At 41.5% G+C, this 16,615-nt stretch overlaps 3 protein-coding genes across 4 annotated transcripts; 2 read left to right on the top strand and 1 right to left on the bottom strand.

Annotated features, from left to right (window-relative positions):
- Positions 1-2,592: 2,592 nt before the first annotated feature.
- LOC139216728 (retinol dehydrogenase 8) lies at positions 2,593-5,088 on the bottom strand. 2 transcript variants are annotated; one of them, XM_070847948.1, is made up of 7 exons: positions 4,920-5,088; positions 3,946-4,102; positions 3,663-3,824; positions 3,400-3,579; positions 3,225-3,318; positions 2,935-3,118; positions 2,593-2,820 (listed from the first exon to the last, which is right to left on the bottom strand). In XM_070847948.1, the coding sequence occupies exons 2-7, from the start codon at positions 4,040-4,042 to the stop codon at positions 2,611-2,613; spliced, it is 927 nt and encodes a 308-aa protein (XP_070704049.1). In that variant the 5' UTR covers positions 4,043-4,102; positions 4,920-5,088; the 3' UTR covers positions 2,593-2,610. The 2 variants fall into 2 exon arrangements, with proteins under 2 accessions (XP_070704049.1, XP_070704050.1); XM_070847949.1 differs by lacking the exon at positions 4,920-5,088 and having other exon boundaries at positions 3,663-3,828; positions 3,946-4,020.
- Positions 5,089-9,071: 3,983 nt separating this feature from the next.
- soul5 (heme-binding protein soul5) lies at positions 9,072-11,150 on the top strand. Its single transcript, XM_070848295.1, has 7 exons — positions 9,072-9,174; positions 9,281-9,340; positions 9,627-9,708; positions 9,806-9,926; positions 10,291-10,427; positions 10,509-10,672; positions 10,815-11,150. The coding sequence occupies exons 1-7, from the start codon at positions 9,146-9,148 to the stop codon at positions 10,915-10,917; spliced, it is 696 nt and encodes a 231-aa protein (XP_070704396.1). The 5' UTR covers positions 9,072-9,145; the 3' UTR covers positions 10,918-11,150.
- Positions 11,151-13,035: 1,885 nt separating this feature from the next.
- Positions 13,036-16,590, top strand: nr5a5 (nuclear receptor subfamily 5, group A, member 5). The gene is made up of 7 exons (XM_070847309.1): positions 13,036-13,177; positions 14,138-14,253; positions 14,434-14,575; positions 14,900-15,657; positions 15,783-15,902; positions 16,033-16,180; positions 16,323-16,590. The coding sequence occupies exons 1-7, from the start codon at positions 13,087-13,089 to the stop codon at positions 16,568-16,570; spliced, it is 1,623 nt and encodes a 540-aa protein (XP_070703410.1). The 5' UTR covers positions 13,036-13,086; the 3' UTR covers positions 16,571-16,590.
- The last annotated feature ends 25 nt before the right edge of the window (positions 16,591-16,615 follow it).

The raw sequence follows: 16,615 nt of genomic DNA, 5'->3' as shown, positions 1-16,615 counted from the left end.
GCCTTTAACTTTTTACACTATTCTGGGTCGACACTCCCAGTCATCCAGCTAACACCTCATGTAATATCTGACCAGCTCTTTGTCTTCGCATGTCCTGAGTGTGGAGCACGGAGGTAATCCTCTCCTTCACGCTCTCAGGACATTTCAGAATAAAGTTGATTGATAGTTGTAGAATAAAGTAACCATTTCCAGAGTGACCAGATATGAGCGGGCCACCACTCCTAGCTACAACGTTAGTGGTGGCCTAACACTGCCCCTAGTTGTGTCATAGACTGTCGTTCATTGTTTGATCCTGTTATCTGCTATAGACTCAGCTTGTGTTCTGTCAGAGTCCACTTCAGTTCACATTTGACTTACAAGGAAAACTGTTTTTGTTTTTTGTTTTTTTTTTATATATATAACTGGTCTTTCAATTTCCCTACCAGATCGCACTAAGTGTTTTGTACATTTCAACCTCCCAACTTCTGTTTGTAAATATGTTTGTTCTGGGTAGATCTTTGCTTGAGAAGTCTTATGTTTCTAAAATGATTGTTATGTACTAAAAAGGACAAAAATAAAATGTACTTCATTTAGCATTATTTGAAGCTGAGGCTGTGACTGATATTTTATTGGTCTTGTGTTATTAGAACAGTCATAGATATTTTCTATCATTATTAATTCCTATACTTGTTTAAAAGTAGTTCAAAATCATTGTACATAAAACCTTTCCATGGTTTTTCTTTCTACAGTCAAAAGTTGTAAAATAAGTTACTTATAATAAAAACTGTAGGGAACTACATTCTTGTGTCCTCGTGTTCAGTGATTATTTATTTTAAAGGAGGGTGTTCATTAATTCAGCTCCTCAGTCATAACCATTAGAATAAAACTGGAAATGCAGCTACCTGAGATGAATTATTCAGTCTGGCATGAATAAATTATATTAAATGATCTAAGTTTGTTAATAAAGTTTAGATTTCTGAAGGTTGAGGTAACATTAGACTGCATACAACAGAAGCTACACCTTACAACGATGATCACACACCTGTGTGATCTCTCTGCATCAAATGGTTGTATTAGTCTGCAGGGTTGTTGTATTAGATTGTACATACAGGCACAGATATCGTGTCCATGCCCACCCAATGTAGTATTTTACCACTAAACATAACCCCAAAAATGAGATGGAAAGAGATTTAAACAAGTCCAATTCTTGTACATATAGACCGTCTTTCTTAATAAGGACACTGAGATCTCATCTAACTTTTAGCTGCAACCAAACGGTGAATCCAGGCTTTAATGCACATGTTCATTTGGACACAGACTCGACTTCGGACTGCTTTCTTGAAGTTTAGCTTTCTCTGTAAACGGGAGCTTAAAACCAGACTCAGTCAATTATGGTGCCAAACAGCGAGCAGACCCCCCCCTATAAGGATTACCGTGAAGTCGTGCTGCTTCATTAGAGCGATAATGGTGAGTTGATGTTCATTTAAACACTGACGTTTAGTTTATGGTGCAAGTTATGTTACATAGTTAAAGAGAAGTTGAAGATTTTAGTGTTATTCCATGAATCCAGTCGGCCAATCATGTTGTACAAATATGCTGTTAGTTTTTTGTGTTGGCAGTTGATCATCCTTTTTCTCACACAACACTTTTCTCCAAAGTGCCTGTGATCCGTCCTTGTCTAAGTGTTGTCTCTGCCACATCTGGAGAGCATTCATCACTCTGAGGAGGAGCTATGACCTGAAGGTAGAAATGAAGGACATAAACAAGGTTAAACAAGTACCGCGTCCAGTTCAGTTTTCGTGGCCTCGAAGATGCCGGTGAGTCCTAACGAGAATGAAATGGCAGCTTCAGTGTCTCAGCATCCTGAACACATTGGAGCAGTTAAGTTTTCTTGATTGTTTTTTTCTTCAGGAAATAAGTGATGATCATAAGTTTTCTACATTTGACAAAGACCATGACACTCACTCTTCAGACCTGGGAGGATGCTGGCATGTGTCAAAACAGCTCATGGAGCAGCTATGCGACTGGAATTGACTGGGTGCCTCGAACAGGATATAAACCATTGTAATGAAGGTAAGACCCCAAAAGTGATGTGAGTGATTAGAAAGATATTTCTTATTACGTTTAATGTGGATCATTTAGTTCAGGTCATAGTATATTACTTATTTTCTTTGCTTGTCTTCCGACAGGACAAATCATAAACAGTATGATTCTATAATTTCCACTAGTTTTACACCAAATCTTCTCAGTCACAATCATTACAGTCCGATAAAACATTCTTTTTATCAACTTGCTCTTATCTTCCTTCAAGGAGAGTGTAAAACTTCTAAGCTTGTTGCTTAAAGAGAATAGAAAATGGAAGAGTGCTTATGCTTCAAGTTATATTATACAGTATTCACCTATACAAACCAATAGAAACTAAATATATATATATATTATGTTCATATTCACAGTACATGGGGAATCATTTAGTTCAGAGTTACTGTGTTGTACTGACTACATCCTGTGTCCCATGTCCAAGTACAGCTGGACAACATACTTCAGGAACTGTAACGAGCTGCAGCTACCACAGTCAATCACTGCCTCCTAAATCAATCACATAATAGTCTGAGCTACTTGACAGTGAATGTTTTATTTCTTCCCTGCCCTCCTCTGTAGCAGGCGCAGCACCCCGAGGCTCGCGTTGAGCACGCGGTCATGTTTAAAGATCATCTTATAGAAAGTGTCCAGAGGCAGTCGACCGGTCGGATCTGCATGCTTCAGCGCGGTCATGGGCATGTACAGGCGGTTGGTCTGGTGGCGCAGAGGAGGCTCCTTGGCTGTGATCACTCCAACAGTTTGCTGAGCAACAAAAACAAAGATATTATAGAAATATCAAACAACGCCGGCCTCCTCATTCTGCATTTTCTCTGGCAAAACTAATGGTTTTACAGAAAGATGAGTGTCATCACTTGCCTCAGCCACTTCCTCCGCTGTCTGACCTAACGAGGCGAAGACCTTTTTAGAATATGGAAGGTAAATCTCACGGAAGATTTTGGCGGTCTCCTCGTCCGCCCCCGATAGATCCATCGTCTCGGCATCCTCGTACACTTTCCTCTCAAACTCCGTCACCACAGGGCCGGGTTCCACCAGAGTCGTCCTTGTGACGGAGATATGAAAAAAGACACATGTAGGATTGTAAAAGTCTTCTGGATGTGCTGCATTAAGTTGTTAAGACCAGTGCATTCTTCAGGGTATGGAATCACTTGATGTTAAACTTCATCGCCTGCACAGCCAGACTTTCACAAAATCCTTCCACGGCAAACTTGGAGGCAGAGTAGACGTCATTGAACAGCAGCCCTGTGCAGAAAGACAAGAACCTGTCAGCAGCTTCTTATCTGCTTTGAATCGTCAGCATTTCACCGACACAAACAAACGCACCCTGTATTCCCATGACGCTGCTCATCACCACGATGTGGCCGCTCTGCCTCCGCTTCATGTCGGGGAGCAGCTCCTTCACCAGCCGTGCCAGGCCGAAGAAGTTTATGTCAAAGAGCTCCTTCATGGCAGCGATACTTTGACACTCCAGTGGTCCGATCATGCCGACGCCAGCGTTGTTCACTGTAACAGCAGAGCAGCCTTTGTCGTTACAGTATTCACCTGAGGAGAGACCTTAACAAAGTGTCAGTGAGAATGTGACAGACCGAGAACATCCACCCGTCTGTCCGGCAGGCTGTTGACGCACTCTCTGATGGAGGCTTCACAACAAGCGTCTAACTGTTTGATTTCCAGCGTTTTGTTTAAGGAGTCGCCCGCCGCGCTCTCCAAGGGCCCCCGCTTCCTGAGATCCCTCATTGTGGCGACCACTGCCTCGGATAGACAACGATCAATCAATCACCCAGTCAATCAATCGTTCCTTATACAGGTTCATAACAACTGTCATCTCAAGATGCTACCCATGGTTATTTCTATCATCGAATGTCTGACCTCTAAACCGTCTCAGCTCATCCTTGGCCAGCCGTGCAGCCACCGCCAAGCCGATGCCAGAGGAGCACCCGGTTACCAGCACCCTCCTGGTTCCCATGGCTCTTTGACTCCTGACCTCAAGGCTCAGGAGGAACCCGACTGCTCAGTCCAAAAAACGCTGTGGACGTGGAAATTTAATTAAAGGAAACAGACATAAATAGGAGAGAGGGATCCGGAGTTTTTTGCTCTAAACAATTCATTTCATTTAAAACTGGACAAATGAAGCCAGTGGATGTGAGAATCCAACCTTGCCCCCGTGAGGCACCACTGAGGTCAGTTTGGTGTTTGTTCAAAGATTAAATTGGCTCTAATCTGATTTATGTCTGCAGGAATGTTCAGCTGCCCACAGCAGCGAGCTTAGTGCTTTGAGCACAGCGACTGTTCATCCACACTGGAACCCTCTGACAGGTACAATCACACCTCATCTCCTACAAAATAATACATGAATAATATTGCAGAATATTATCATACATTTCTAACTATGTTGTTGTTATTATCACTATATACTACTGAAAGTTTCTAAGATGGGAATTCAGACCACCTACATGTAGATGGTTTCCAAAATAAAATCCTAAAGACAATTTGATAACATGGTACTATATCTGCTTATATTATTAAAAACTATGAAGCCATTGTTTCACTTTATTTAATCACTTATAGCACTGGGTAGTCTGATCTATAACAATGCATCAGATTTTATAACTGCAGTAAATCTCAAACACTTTCCTCTGAAACACAGTGAAGCAGAATTAAAGCACCAAATGAAGACACTGTGAAGCTCAGTACTCCAGTAAAGTAATGAGATGTTAAATATGCAGGGAGGTGACAGTGAAAACTGCAGACACAGTAAATCCCCACAGGAAGAGTCCACCCTGTCACAGTCCTGCTCAGAGGCCTGTGTGGCTGCTTGTAGGTGCTGAGGTGCTTCTACCAACCTGAGGAGCGAGCAGCGCGTCCCCCACGGCGGCAGCTCTGCAAGTAAACACCGCACTGGATCGATAAAGCGACGTTTCTGCAGAGCTGAGAGAGGAGGGACGAGGCCGGGACAGGCCGGGACAGGCGGATACATGAGCCCAGCGATTACCTAAATGGGTCACACAGGCCGACTCACACTGTGGGAGTTGTAGTTCTTTAAGTGACGGCGTCTCTGCAGCGGATCACACACACACAACACATTGTATGGGTCACTGATCACACTGTGTGGTGTTAAACTACAGCAAGTAATGCAGCATGATGATGATCAGAGAAGGAACATGTTTTATTATTATCATCATTATTATTATTATTAGTAGTAGTTGTTGTTGTTGTTGTACAGATTACAGGTTACAGGGACACTTTCACCTCTAAAAAACAAACAAAAAATGAGAATAAATATCTGTATTATCTCGACTAAAGAAGGTTAATTAATAATCAGTTAATAATCAGACAATATGATCTTATTTTATATTATCAGCAACAGTGCAGTTCCTCATTGTGGCCACCAGGGGGAGGCAAACACTCATCCTTTTATAAACACTCAGTCCAACTTCAGTTCTTCTGAGCTTCAAAACAGACACAATAAAGACAAACAGACAAACAGACAGACAGACATTGTGATTAATTTTAATTGCTTTTATCACTTAAAACTATGCACCTGAAGTATTTTACACTGGTATCCAATCAGCACTTTAACTTTAACATACTGCAGTTTCTCATTGTGGCCACAAGGTGGCAGAAAATAACACGAATATAAATACATTCAAGTGAGTGGTCAGTCCCTCTAAAGTCAAAACCACAGACGGCGGTCTGGACTGCTGCAAACCTGCTCTGCTCTCTGAAGTGTGCAAACAGACAACAAGACATTCAAACCGTATCCGGGGGGGGCACTGACACTGCAAGGCTATATGTTACTGTACATGATGAAAACATAGATTTATTGATTGAATCATCGCAATTCTGTTACTATAGTTAAGTTTAGATAATAGCATTAATGATAAGTTAATGATTGGACAATATAATGATATTGATATTATTAACCAATGTAGTTCCTCGGTGTGACCACTAGAGGGCAGCAAACACCCGTGATTTTAAACACTCAGAACAACTTCAGTTCTTCTGAGCTTCAAGACAGACAGACAGTAAAGACAGACAGACACAGTAAAGACAGACAGACAGACACAGTAAAGACAGACAGACACAGTAGAGACAGACAGACACAGTAGAGACAGACACAGTAAAGACAGACAGACACAGTAGAGACAGACAGTAAAGACAGACAGACACAGTAAAGACAGACAGTAAAGACAGACAGACACAGTAAAGACAGACAGTAAAGACAGGCAGACACAGTAAAGACAGACAGACACAGTAAAGACAGACAGTAAAGACAGACAGACACAGTAAAGACAGACAGTAAAGACAGGCAGACACAGTAAAGACAGACAGACACAGTAAAGACAGGCAGACACAGTAAAGACAGACAGACACAGTAGAGACAGACAGACACAGTAAAGACAGACAGTAAAGACAGACAGACACAGTAAAGACAGACAGTAAAGACAGACAGACACAGTAGAGACAGACAGTAAAGACAGACAGACACAGTAGTGACAGACAGACAGACAGACACAGTAAAAACAGACAGTAAAGACAGACACAATGAAGACAGACAGTAAAGACAGACAGACACAGTAAAGACAGTAAAGTAACATACTGACTAATAGCTGGGGTCCAGCTCTTGGATCCTCAACAGAACAACGTGAAGTCGATCCTCAAGACCTGCGAAGGACAGACAGACACACAGACGTTCATTCATTTATGATTAAATAATCAAAACTATTCAACAGACTTTGCTACTTAACACTGATGCAGTTTCACTCAGCTGAATGTTGCATCCATGAACTTTAGCATCTAACAAATGACACAGTGAAATAATTCACTTCATGACATTTATATATATATTAAAGCACATTATAAAGAGTTTATTTATCAGACACATTATCATGAAAACAGCTGAAAGATGCAAGTGAGTTTTTTAACACTTATGACTGAGAGTGCGTGAGAACTGGACAGAGGCCTGAGGGAGGGTTTCATATATCTTCCTATTTGCCATAAGAGGAAAAACTGTGAGTTCTCAGGTTACTCTCCTCCAAACACTGAACAGGGGTCATATAACTCCTTTGTACATGAAGTCCTTTATGGAGCTTAAAAAGATGTTTGTTAACCGTCAGGTCTTTACATTAGTGGTTAACAACAACAACAATAATAATATTAATATTAATAATAATCAGCATCATTATAATAGACACAATTTGAACACAAAACATGTTAAAAACATTAAAATAGAATATATAAAATATATATATATAACATGGAAGATACAATTAATTGAAAATAAAGATAATAATGAAAGAAATAGAATTCATAGAAGCATTAAATCAAGAAAAATACACATTTAAAAGAGGAGCAGTGGTGCAAAGTGCTTCTGGGTTGTAAAAAATGTTTGTTTTGAATATAATTTGTTCATTTAATGAAATACTGTCTAACACAAAGCCGTCATTAAGACCTTTACCGGAACTACAAGTAAAGTGTCTCTTCAGTGAGTTAATAACATGGTGGACACAGGGTCCAGGTCTCTGTGTCCTTAAAGGACAAATATTAGATAATCATTTTTTCTTTTTTAGAGCGTGATTGTTATTTCTTTAATGTCTTTGTTCTCTCAGTGATGATCATCGTTTAAAATCAAATGCATACCCAGGATCTCCTTCAGTTAAATCAAGGCAGCACATTTAACGTCTAATGACTATATAATTATTAACCTTTTTGTCTGTGCAGCCTGGTTGTGGACCAAAACTCTCTCACCTGTTGTGCATAAGGGTGTGATTGGACCTTTTGTCTTGTGGCTGAATGCATTTTTGAAGCAAGAACAAACTCCAGGGATTTGACGTTTTGCAGGTAACAAAGCAGGTATCATGTGGTCTGTGCCAACAAAAGGGACAATGTAAGTAATTCTCCTGGGACATGGGGTCTTACATTGTCCATCATTTCTGTCTAATCCGCTTGTTCTTTTCTGTCTGATTGTGTAAACCAGGGTGGTCATTCTGTACAATGTGGTGGTAAATAATATTCCATGGGAAGAAGGCGTTTCTTCTGCTCTGAGAGTGAAAACATGAGCCACCATGTCCCATCACGTTCTGTCTGATTCTGCTGAATGTTGATTTAATCTTTTAAAAGTACGTTTGTCCACTTATTCTGATTATTAGCTTGTAGAGAATCCCAGCAGACTTGCAAGTGATGAAACCAAAACGAAGGGTAACATTTTGTGTATATTCATGTTTGATCACCTGTACAATCCAAAGGAAGGCTTTGCCATAAAGTCTACCTGTACAAAGTGAAGCTACACTGTCATGTGAAGTATATGTACATTACAGAGGCCATAATTCAAGGTGTTGTTTGAAGGGACTACATTATATTGAGAAGTGCCTCTACTGTTTTGTCCTCCCTATTTACACACTGTACTGTGGGGATAAGAAAACTATCAACTATGCATTTTATCTCTCGTTCTTTCTTCAAGGTTTTCTGGTGTCAAAATGAGGACAAAGGCATCATACATAAAAACTGAACATCTCTAACGTGCTCCCAGGATTTAAGAAAGAAGAATCATGAAGATAAAGAACATTTGTCAACTGTGACTTCAGAGGTCGTCACATTAGGATTACCTGTTTCTCCCCTAAACACCCACAGTCACACACACACACACACACACACACAATAACATTGGCAGGTTAGGTGACATTTTACTGATGTTGTTAAAGTCAGTAAAACATCATCAGCACTTCTCTGCCAGTTCCATAAAGTTATCGTTTGCTGCAGCGCTGTTGTTCAGGGTTGTGTTAGATCTTACAGATGCTCCTTTGACTAAATTAGATCTTATTTGATCTCCATAAGATCGTCTACATCTATTGCTTAAAGCGGTTACAAAACTTGTCCGTGACACACACAGTCTCACGTGTGTCTGTTTGTGTATTGATTCTTCTCGGTCTCTTGTTTCAGCTTTGGGTTCCCATTGGTCACAACACTGTCTGGTTCATGTTATAAGCTCAGGGAGTGGCCACTTTTCCTTTCATAACCAGAGTTGATATAAATAGTTTCTCTGCAACGCACAGTAAAGGTCCAGTTTTTGATGCACGGAGCTCAACACTGTGTCACGATGTAAGTATCGTGTATAATTAAATGTTTTGTGAAAACTTGTTGTCTTTTCATGACATGAACAAAATTGCTTTGTGAAATCTGTCTGAAAACTAAATGTGTGTCTCAGGATTTACCTTTCAGGGCTTGTTGCCTTTCTGCTGCTGCTGACAGCTGAAGCCAGAGTTGGGTAAGAAACCAGAATTTAATCCCCATTTTTAGTAGATTGCTGCATTTGACCAAAGTTACAGAGTAAAAAAGGACAAGTTTTTACGATTAAGTGTTGGTCAGCAGAAAACCGGAAGCCTCCTCGAGTCACATTTGAAACTTGAAAGATTATAAAGTAGATTGATGGACATCAGAGGAAACGAAGAGACCAGTCGCATTGTTACCCAGATCTTGGCAAGGCCGATCACTACGATCACCTTCCATACCCCTCACTGTCTTCTTTAACCGCCTCTGCTCTAATTACACAGAAACTCGTCCCAGTTGGCGTTCTGTTCTGAGACAGAGCAATGCCTGCTGTTTGATCTGATTTGTCAGACTGACAAATATGAGGTGAGTGTGTCAGAGCCAGAGAGCAAAACCTTTTCATATTTCAGGTGCAAGAAACTTCCAAAAAGCCCACTCCACTGTGTTTGTTCGTGTCCCTCAGGCCCGTCACTACGGCTCCGTGAAATGGGTCTCAACTGAGGAGACGTCCTTCTTCATGGAGATGGCAGCAATGAGAGCTTTCAGACGACTGTATGAATACATCACTGGTGCCAACGGGAGTGGTGCGTTAGTGTGTGTGTGTGTGTGTACATCCACTATTAAATAAAAATGATGTATTTACTTATTCAGACTTGTGTGCAAGAATAAACGCACAGTAAACAACGTCAGAGCAAACAAACAGATATTTTACTGGCAAAACCTTTTGAAACTCATTCAGTTTGTGATGAACAGTTTAGCTTTCCAAGCTCTGTCTGAATGTGTGGAGCAGCTAAGATTAAAAATACCCTCTGACCTGACATTGTAATTACTGTATTTAGTTGTGATCAGAGAGCAGAGACTTTAGAGGATATTCAAGTCAGAACAGTTGAGGTTTGTTATGCGTTTCCTCTTTGTGACATTTCTAAAAGACAGTTGTGTTTTCTCAAGGAAAGAAAATTGCAATGACAGCTCCTGTTGTTGTGAGAATGCCTGACAAGAGATTCTGGGAAATGGGAGTCTACACAATGAGTTTCCTGCTACCAGCCGAGGAGCAGAATAATCCCCCAAAACCTACGGATGATAAGGCAAGTTTTTTCTCTGACAAGCCTGTTTGAAGGCATCCTGTGAAGTCCACCTTCAGGTAATGACACTTTGCTGGCTTGCAGGTGTTCCTCCATGAAATGCCAGAGACCAAAGTGTATGTGGGGAGCTACGGAGGATGGATGACCAGCATGTCTGACAGAAACAATGCTAACAGTCTGGCCTCTGTCCTCAACTCTGCCGATGCAAAGTACAAAAAGGGCTTCCACTATGCTGTTGGGTACAACAGGTAAACAAATCACCATCATTTTCTCAGTGATAAAAGAAAAAACCCTAAAAACCTTAGTATGTGGTGATGATTTTACATTTTGCAATAATTATATATTGTGTGTGTGTGTGTGTGTGTGTGTGTGTGTGACTTCTTCCTGCAGTCCGATGACGATGTTCAACAGGCACAATGAGGTGTGGTTTGTCGCTGAGGATGACCCGGAGTGCTCCAGCAGTGAGGAATTGGAGTTTTCTCCTTTCTCCTGAATACTGGGAGCCCCGTGCAGTGACGGCTTACAGCAGACAATGTATGAGGGCACGTGTTGTAGGTGAACGCTGCTTCAAGTCATACCACGTTATATAAAAGGCCTTCCAGCAAAAGCACATATTTTTAAAAAGAAATTGTCATGAATTTGAATAAACTGAGTACCACGTGTTACTGGTGACGGCGTGTAACACGTGTGACAAGCTTGTCTGATTGTTTTCTGTTATATTCAATAAAGTCCTCATTTTGCATTAATTTCCTTTGGGTTTTCTTAATCAATTAAACCTTCATATTATGTGTAAAGCAGCTTGTTTAACAATAGATGAAGCCTGAAAAGACAACCTGCCTCTCTTTGGTTTAGAGCAGTGTTTTCCACAACACCACCAGATGGCACTACACACACACACACACACTATTATTACCTCCAGGAATACTATACCACACATCACTTCAGGCTTTTCAGTGACAAAAATAATGAATTGTTGAATATTTTCCATTTCATGAAGAGATAACTTCTGACAGGAGAAACACAAAGTCGTGTGTCAGAAGCTGAACAGACTAGACCGGTGAAAATAGCACTGCAGACCATTTTAATGATAAATGTCATAATACATTTACAAGCTAATGTGCAGGTGTCATAACCAGCCACCCTTGAACTGTTAGCTGTGAGCTGTGAAGCACGGTGATCTCTCGAAAGTGGATGAATTATGTTTTACTCAAGAACAGCGGATTAACTTAAATTCAGCAGTGGAAAGTAACTAAGTACATTTACTCAAATACTGTAATTGACTACAGTTTTTACTTTAATATTTCCATGTTTTGTTGCTTTATACTTCTACTCCATTACATTTCAGAGGGAAATAATGTATAAAACATACATTATTACTCCACAACATTTATACGACAGCCATAGTTACTAGTTACTTTGCAGGTTAACACCTTACATACAAAACACATGATCATCTTACGCACTACAATACATCGCTAAAGATTAAAGCAGTGGCCTGTAAAAGAAGAGAGAAGCATGCAGTCAGGGCCCCTTGTCTCACATTTCAGATGTGTATATCTGTGATTTCACCTCTGAACATCTTATGAGGTTTCAATTTAATTACCAATCAAAGGTTAAAGTTATTCAGTATTTCAAAAAGCAAATATTGGAGAAACGTAAAGCTGCACTTTAGTTTGTCTTTTTCCCCTAATCACCTCATCTCAATCATCTCACAATGATTCAGGTTTAACTTGTGAACATTTGAAGGGACCAGACTCTATAAATTGGGATCCACGGGATTAAATAACCCAATTTGCTAAAATTAGCTTCACTAAAACAGTAAAATGCTACTTAAACATTGATGCATCAGCAATCGAATGCCATATAAGGTAAACAGGCCGGACTCGTACGATACCTTTAAACAACTTAAAGTGCTGTAACACTACATTTACAATCACACGCAGATTGGAGTTTGCCAACCGTGCCATCAGGAGGAGACTAATCATTCGCACACGGAGCAGAGGAGGTTCTTGCCCAAGGACACTTTGACCTGCAGACTGGAGCCAGAGATTGAGCTGCTGCTCTTCTGATTGGTGGATGAGCCACATCAGTCAGTCAAAGGGCCAGTTTCTTTGCTACAAGAGCACATTTAGCTGGTTACACTTGTCAACTTTCACTGTTTTGATTAAGCACTTTTCTTATAAATGAAATAGAGTATTTTTAGTACTTTGTGCTTTTTTGACCACTGAATAAAAATCAGTGCTGCCATACATGATGATGATGATGATGATGCAGGAATTAACGTGAAATCTGAATGGCTGGTTTGATAGTGGTTAACTGCACTCTTTCTTATCTTATCAGCTGAGCTCCTCAATGATAGCAGAGTGATTTCAGTACAGTATATTCCAGCAGGAGGATATCTGACAGTTTTTCATGAAGGGGTTTGCTGACTGACTGACTGACTGACTGACTGACTGGGTAGGAGTGCCAGTCAGGAGAGGTTTTATGACACTCACTTCAGATCGAAGTCCACTTCTGGGCCTCGAACGACCATCAGTCCACTGGGGCTGTTAGGCCTGCCTGCCGGCCTGTCTGTGGCTCTCCTGTGGGTCTGGTGTCCTGGTCTCTGCAGCTCTGAAGAACATGCTGGACTGACTCTGGAGCTCAAGTCCCATAAGCTAGAATGGACCTACCTGGTGATCACCCCCAGCCTCTTGTCCACCACAATGGGAACTACCCAGAGGATCTTTTATGTTTGGAAGGATCATCAACTTGTGAGTACAGGACAGATAGATAGATTTCTGGAAATATGACTTATATATCTAACACACTGTTGCCCATAAAGTTGGAATAAAATGTTTTTTACTTCTTCTATCTGATTGTGACGATATGATTTATGTGTATATCTTCTCAACTTTATTGATCAAACTCTTCCAAACATATCACAGTGAAACTTAAACCACAATTAACCTTTGCAAACTGTGTATTCAGGCTTTAACAAAATTGGGGGTATTGAACAATTATTCCAACTTTATGGGCAACAGTGTAGAATATATCTTTATATCTTTAAATATTTTAAATGTCTTGTTTTGAAAGTGGGGGTACAACAGTGTTAGAAATGTTTATTATGAGTAACGCAGAAATTATGTTGATCAGTACAGTGAAGCAAGCGTGTAAAAGTAGTTCACTTCCGTGCTTTGTATTTTCATTTGGGAGATTGGTTCCTGTGGAAGTCATTACCATTGATCTCTGGGAATTATGTAAGGGTCATATCTGTGATCATAGTCTAGCAAATCAAACTGAGTGATAAGGTGCTGTCTGGCAAGGATAGATGGTCCTGTGCAGCTCGCTGTTCTCTCAACAGCTGAGCAGTAAACCTCATTAGATGACACACTTACATGTCAACAGCATAGCACTCAACCACTGACTATTCTACAGACGTTCTCATTATTATTCATGAAGAACCCATTTTGTGGCTGACTTGAGACATTATCTGCACTGATGCAAAACTGGAGTGTTGTATTACTATTTATGTTGACGTATACAATAATGATGCCGCAAAAAAAAGAAATGCAACACAGCGGGAGGTCCAGCCACCTTCATCATGTCTGTATCTTGATAAAAGTAAATAAGAAAAGGGAGAGATAAGAAAATGGGAACAAGAAAAGAATCAGAAGATTGTGTCATACTATACATTTGATATTTCAAAGCAGTTGTGGTGTCGTTCTCTACAGCTCAAGAGTTAAAGACAGAGCAAGACAGTCTACCAGAGTCAGCGGAGAGCTGCCCTGTCTGTGGTGACAAAGTGTCAGGATACCACTATGGGCTGCTCACATGTGAAAGCTGTAAGGTAAGGCCCAGTCCATGAAGTCTGTGCTCTCTGTTGGTGTTGAAGCATTCACCAAATAGCCTGAATAACTGAGATATATCATCGCTGTAACTATAATTGTGCATATTTTATCATCAACATAGTTATTGGGATTGTTTTGTCTGCAGACAATGTAGCCACAGTCTCTCTCTGTCCCTGCAGGGCTTCTTTAAACGCTCAGTGCAGAACAACAAGCATTACACCTGTGCAGAACAACAGAGCTGCCCCATGAATCTTTCCCAGAGGAAACGTTGCCCTTTCTGCCGATTGCAAAAGTGTTTGGCAGTGGGCATGAAGACAGAAGGTACGGTAAATAGCCCCCCCCACCCCGCCCCACACAAGAACATACACACATACCCTCATGCTTTTGCTATGGTATTCTGCTCTATTGCGACGTGTCTTGTGCTCCACTGACATGCATGTTCTTTTCTTCCCTTGTGGCTTATCTTAGCAGTCATAAACCAGTGCTGTAATGACCCAGATTATATACATTGTCATGGCTTTGTATTGTGGAGCTAATCTAGGGCCTAATATGGGCATATTATTATTTTATATAAACTAAATCATCTCTGGCAATGCCTGCAAACTTGTGACAACCTTGATAATATGTGTCATCTTATATCAACAGCGGTAAGAGCAGACCGTATGAGAGGCGGCAGGAATAAATTTGGCCCTTTGTACCGGCGGGACAGGCAGATGAAACAGCAAAAGGTGTGTCACCAGGCAAACACTGCTCCCTACAGGATTAAGATGGAAACTACCCAAATACACTGGGCCACAGCTCCTAATGACCTTCATCTAATGAGCAGTCACACAAGTGCTCATTTATCCTCTGAGGCTTTTCATCAGTCCCACATGTATCCCTCTGGCATGGGGCAGTTGAGTGCACCCATGCCTCTGGACTGCACTATGAAAACAGATGTGGGGCTCACAGCTCCATCCCTGCCCTACCCCGGACTGTACCACCACACCTTCCCTGGATACCTCCAGGACAAAGGAGAAATGTCTTTCAGCCACAGCCCGGCTTCCTCAAGCTATCCAGTGCACCCAATTTTGAACAGTTCACTCTCACCAAGAAGCACACCAGCATCATCCCCCTGCTCGACAACATGCTCGAGCGCCCCTCTCTCCCAGGCTCCCACTCAAACCACAGACACCCCCTCATCTCCCTATCTTACACCTAACTTTCTAAGCCAGCTGCTGGAGGGGGAGCAGGATGAGAGCCAGCTGTGTGCCAAGATCCTTGCCAGTCTGCAGAGAGAGCAGGCCAACCGAGGCAAACATGACCGCCTAAATACATTCAGCATCATGTGCAAAATGGCCGACCAGACGCTGTTTGGGCTCGTTGAGTGGGCCAGGAACAGTGCAGTCTTCAAGGAGATCAAGGTGATGAATTATGAAACTCTAATCTCTAAATCTTTTTGTGTTGGGTGCTGCTGGAGGTCAAAGGTCACACTCTTCAACTTGCAACCACATAAAATAAAACATAAAAGCTGTTATGCTTCCCATAGGTGGAGGACCAGATGGTGCTGCTGCAGAGCTGTTGGAGTGAGCTGCTGGTCCTGGATCACCTCTGTAGACAGGTGACATACAGCAAAGAGGGCTGCATATATCTGGTTACAGGACAACAGGTGAAGTTTAACACAGAATTATTATGATCATCTAAATTGTCTTTACACTCATTTACACTCTATCTGTTGTTTTAGGATCTGTGTTGCACAGAAACTTATTGATCACCATCTTCATTTCATCCTGATGCAGATTGAGGTGTCGACCATCATCTCTCAGGCAGGAGTGACACTGAGTAGCCTGGTATCCAGGACCCAGGACCTGGTGTCCAAACTGAAGGTGCTCCAGTTAGACAGGCATGAGTTTGTCTGCCTCAAATACTTGGTGCTATTCAACCCTGGTGAGTTTTTTTCTTTTCAAACTCTAGTTAGACCCTTTATAGCAGATACAGATATATTTTGATCAACTTTGTGACCTTATAGTTGTACAATTTTCTCCTAATGTTCTGCTGGCATTGCAAATGTGTGTTCTTTCTGCTCTAGATGTGAAGTCAGTGCAGAGCCGCAAGCAGGTGGAGCAGACTCAAGAGAAGGTGAACAGGGCCCTGATGGAGCACACCCAACAAAGGGAGCCAGGACACTCGGACAAGTTTGGCCAGCTGCTGCTCCGGCTGCCTGAAGTACGCAGCATTAGCTTGCAGGTTGAGGAGTATTTGTACCAACGCCATCTTCTGGGAGATTTGCCCTGCAACTCTCTGCTCACTGAGATGCTGCACACCAAGCACAGCTGAGTCGATGCTGCTTTATCTTCGAGCCCTGGTGACAAAAATGTGGCA

The sequence above is a fragment of the Pempheris klunzingeri genome, chromosome 17, assembly GCF_042242105.1.
Source record: "Pempheris klunzingeri isolate RE-2024b chromosome 17, fPemKlu1.hap1, whole genome shotgun sequence".
In the NCBI taxonomy this organism is placed as follows: domain Eukaryota; kingdom Metazoa; phylum Chordata; class Actinopteri; order Acropomatiformes; family Pempheridae; genus Pempheris; species Pempheris klunzingeri.
The sequence above is the reverse complement of the archived record's forward strand: the minus strand, read 5'-3'. Positions and strand labels throughout refer to the sequence as shown.

Coding starts and splice junctions, on each gene's coding strand:
- LOC139216728 (XM_070847948.1), bottom strand. CDS start 4,042: ATGGGAACCAGGAGGGTGCTGGTAACCGGGTGCTCCTCTGGCATCGGC. Junction 3,119..3,224: donor GCGATGAAGTTTAACATCAA/GTGATTCCATAC, acceptor CTCCGTCACAAG/GACGACTCTGGTGGAACCCG. Junction 2,821..2,934: donor CAGCGGAGGAAGTGGCTGAG/GCAAGTGATGAC, acceptor TTTGTTGCTCAG/CAAACTGTTGGAGTGATCAC.
- soul5 (XM_070848295.1), top strand. CDS start 9,146: ATGCACGGAGCTCAACACTGTGTCACGAT. Junction 9,927..10,290: donor CACTGGTGCCAACGGGAGTG/GTGCGTTAGTGT, acceptor TGTTTTCTCAAG/GAAAGAAAATTGCAATGACA. Junction 10,673..10,814: donor TATGCTGTTGGGTACAACAG/GTAAACAAATCA, acceptor TTCTTCCTGCAG/TCCGATGACGATGTTCAACA.
- nr5a5 (XM_070847309.1), top strand. CDS start 13,087: ATGGACCTACCTGGTGATCACCCCCAGCCTCTTGTCCACCACAATGGG. Junction 14,254..14,433: donor TCACATGTGAAAGCTGTAAG/GTAAGGCCCAGT, acceptor CTGTCCCTGCAG/GGCTTCTTTAAACGCTCAGT. Junction 14,576..14,899: donor AGTGGGCATGAAGACAGAAG/GTACGGTAAATA, acceptor TTATATCAACAG/CGGTAAGAGCAGACCGTATG.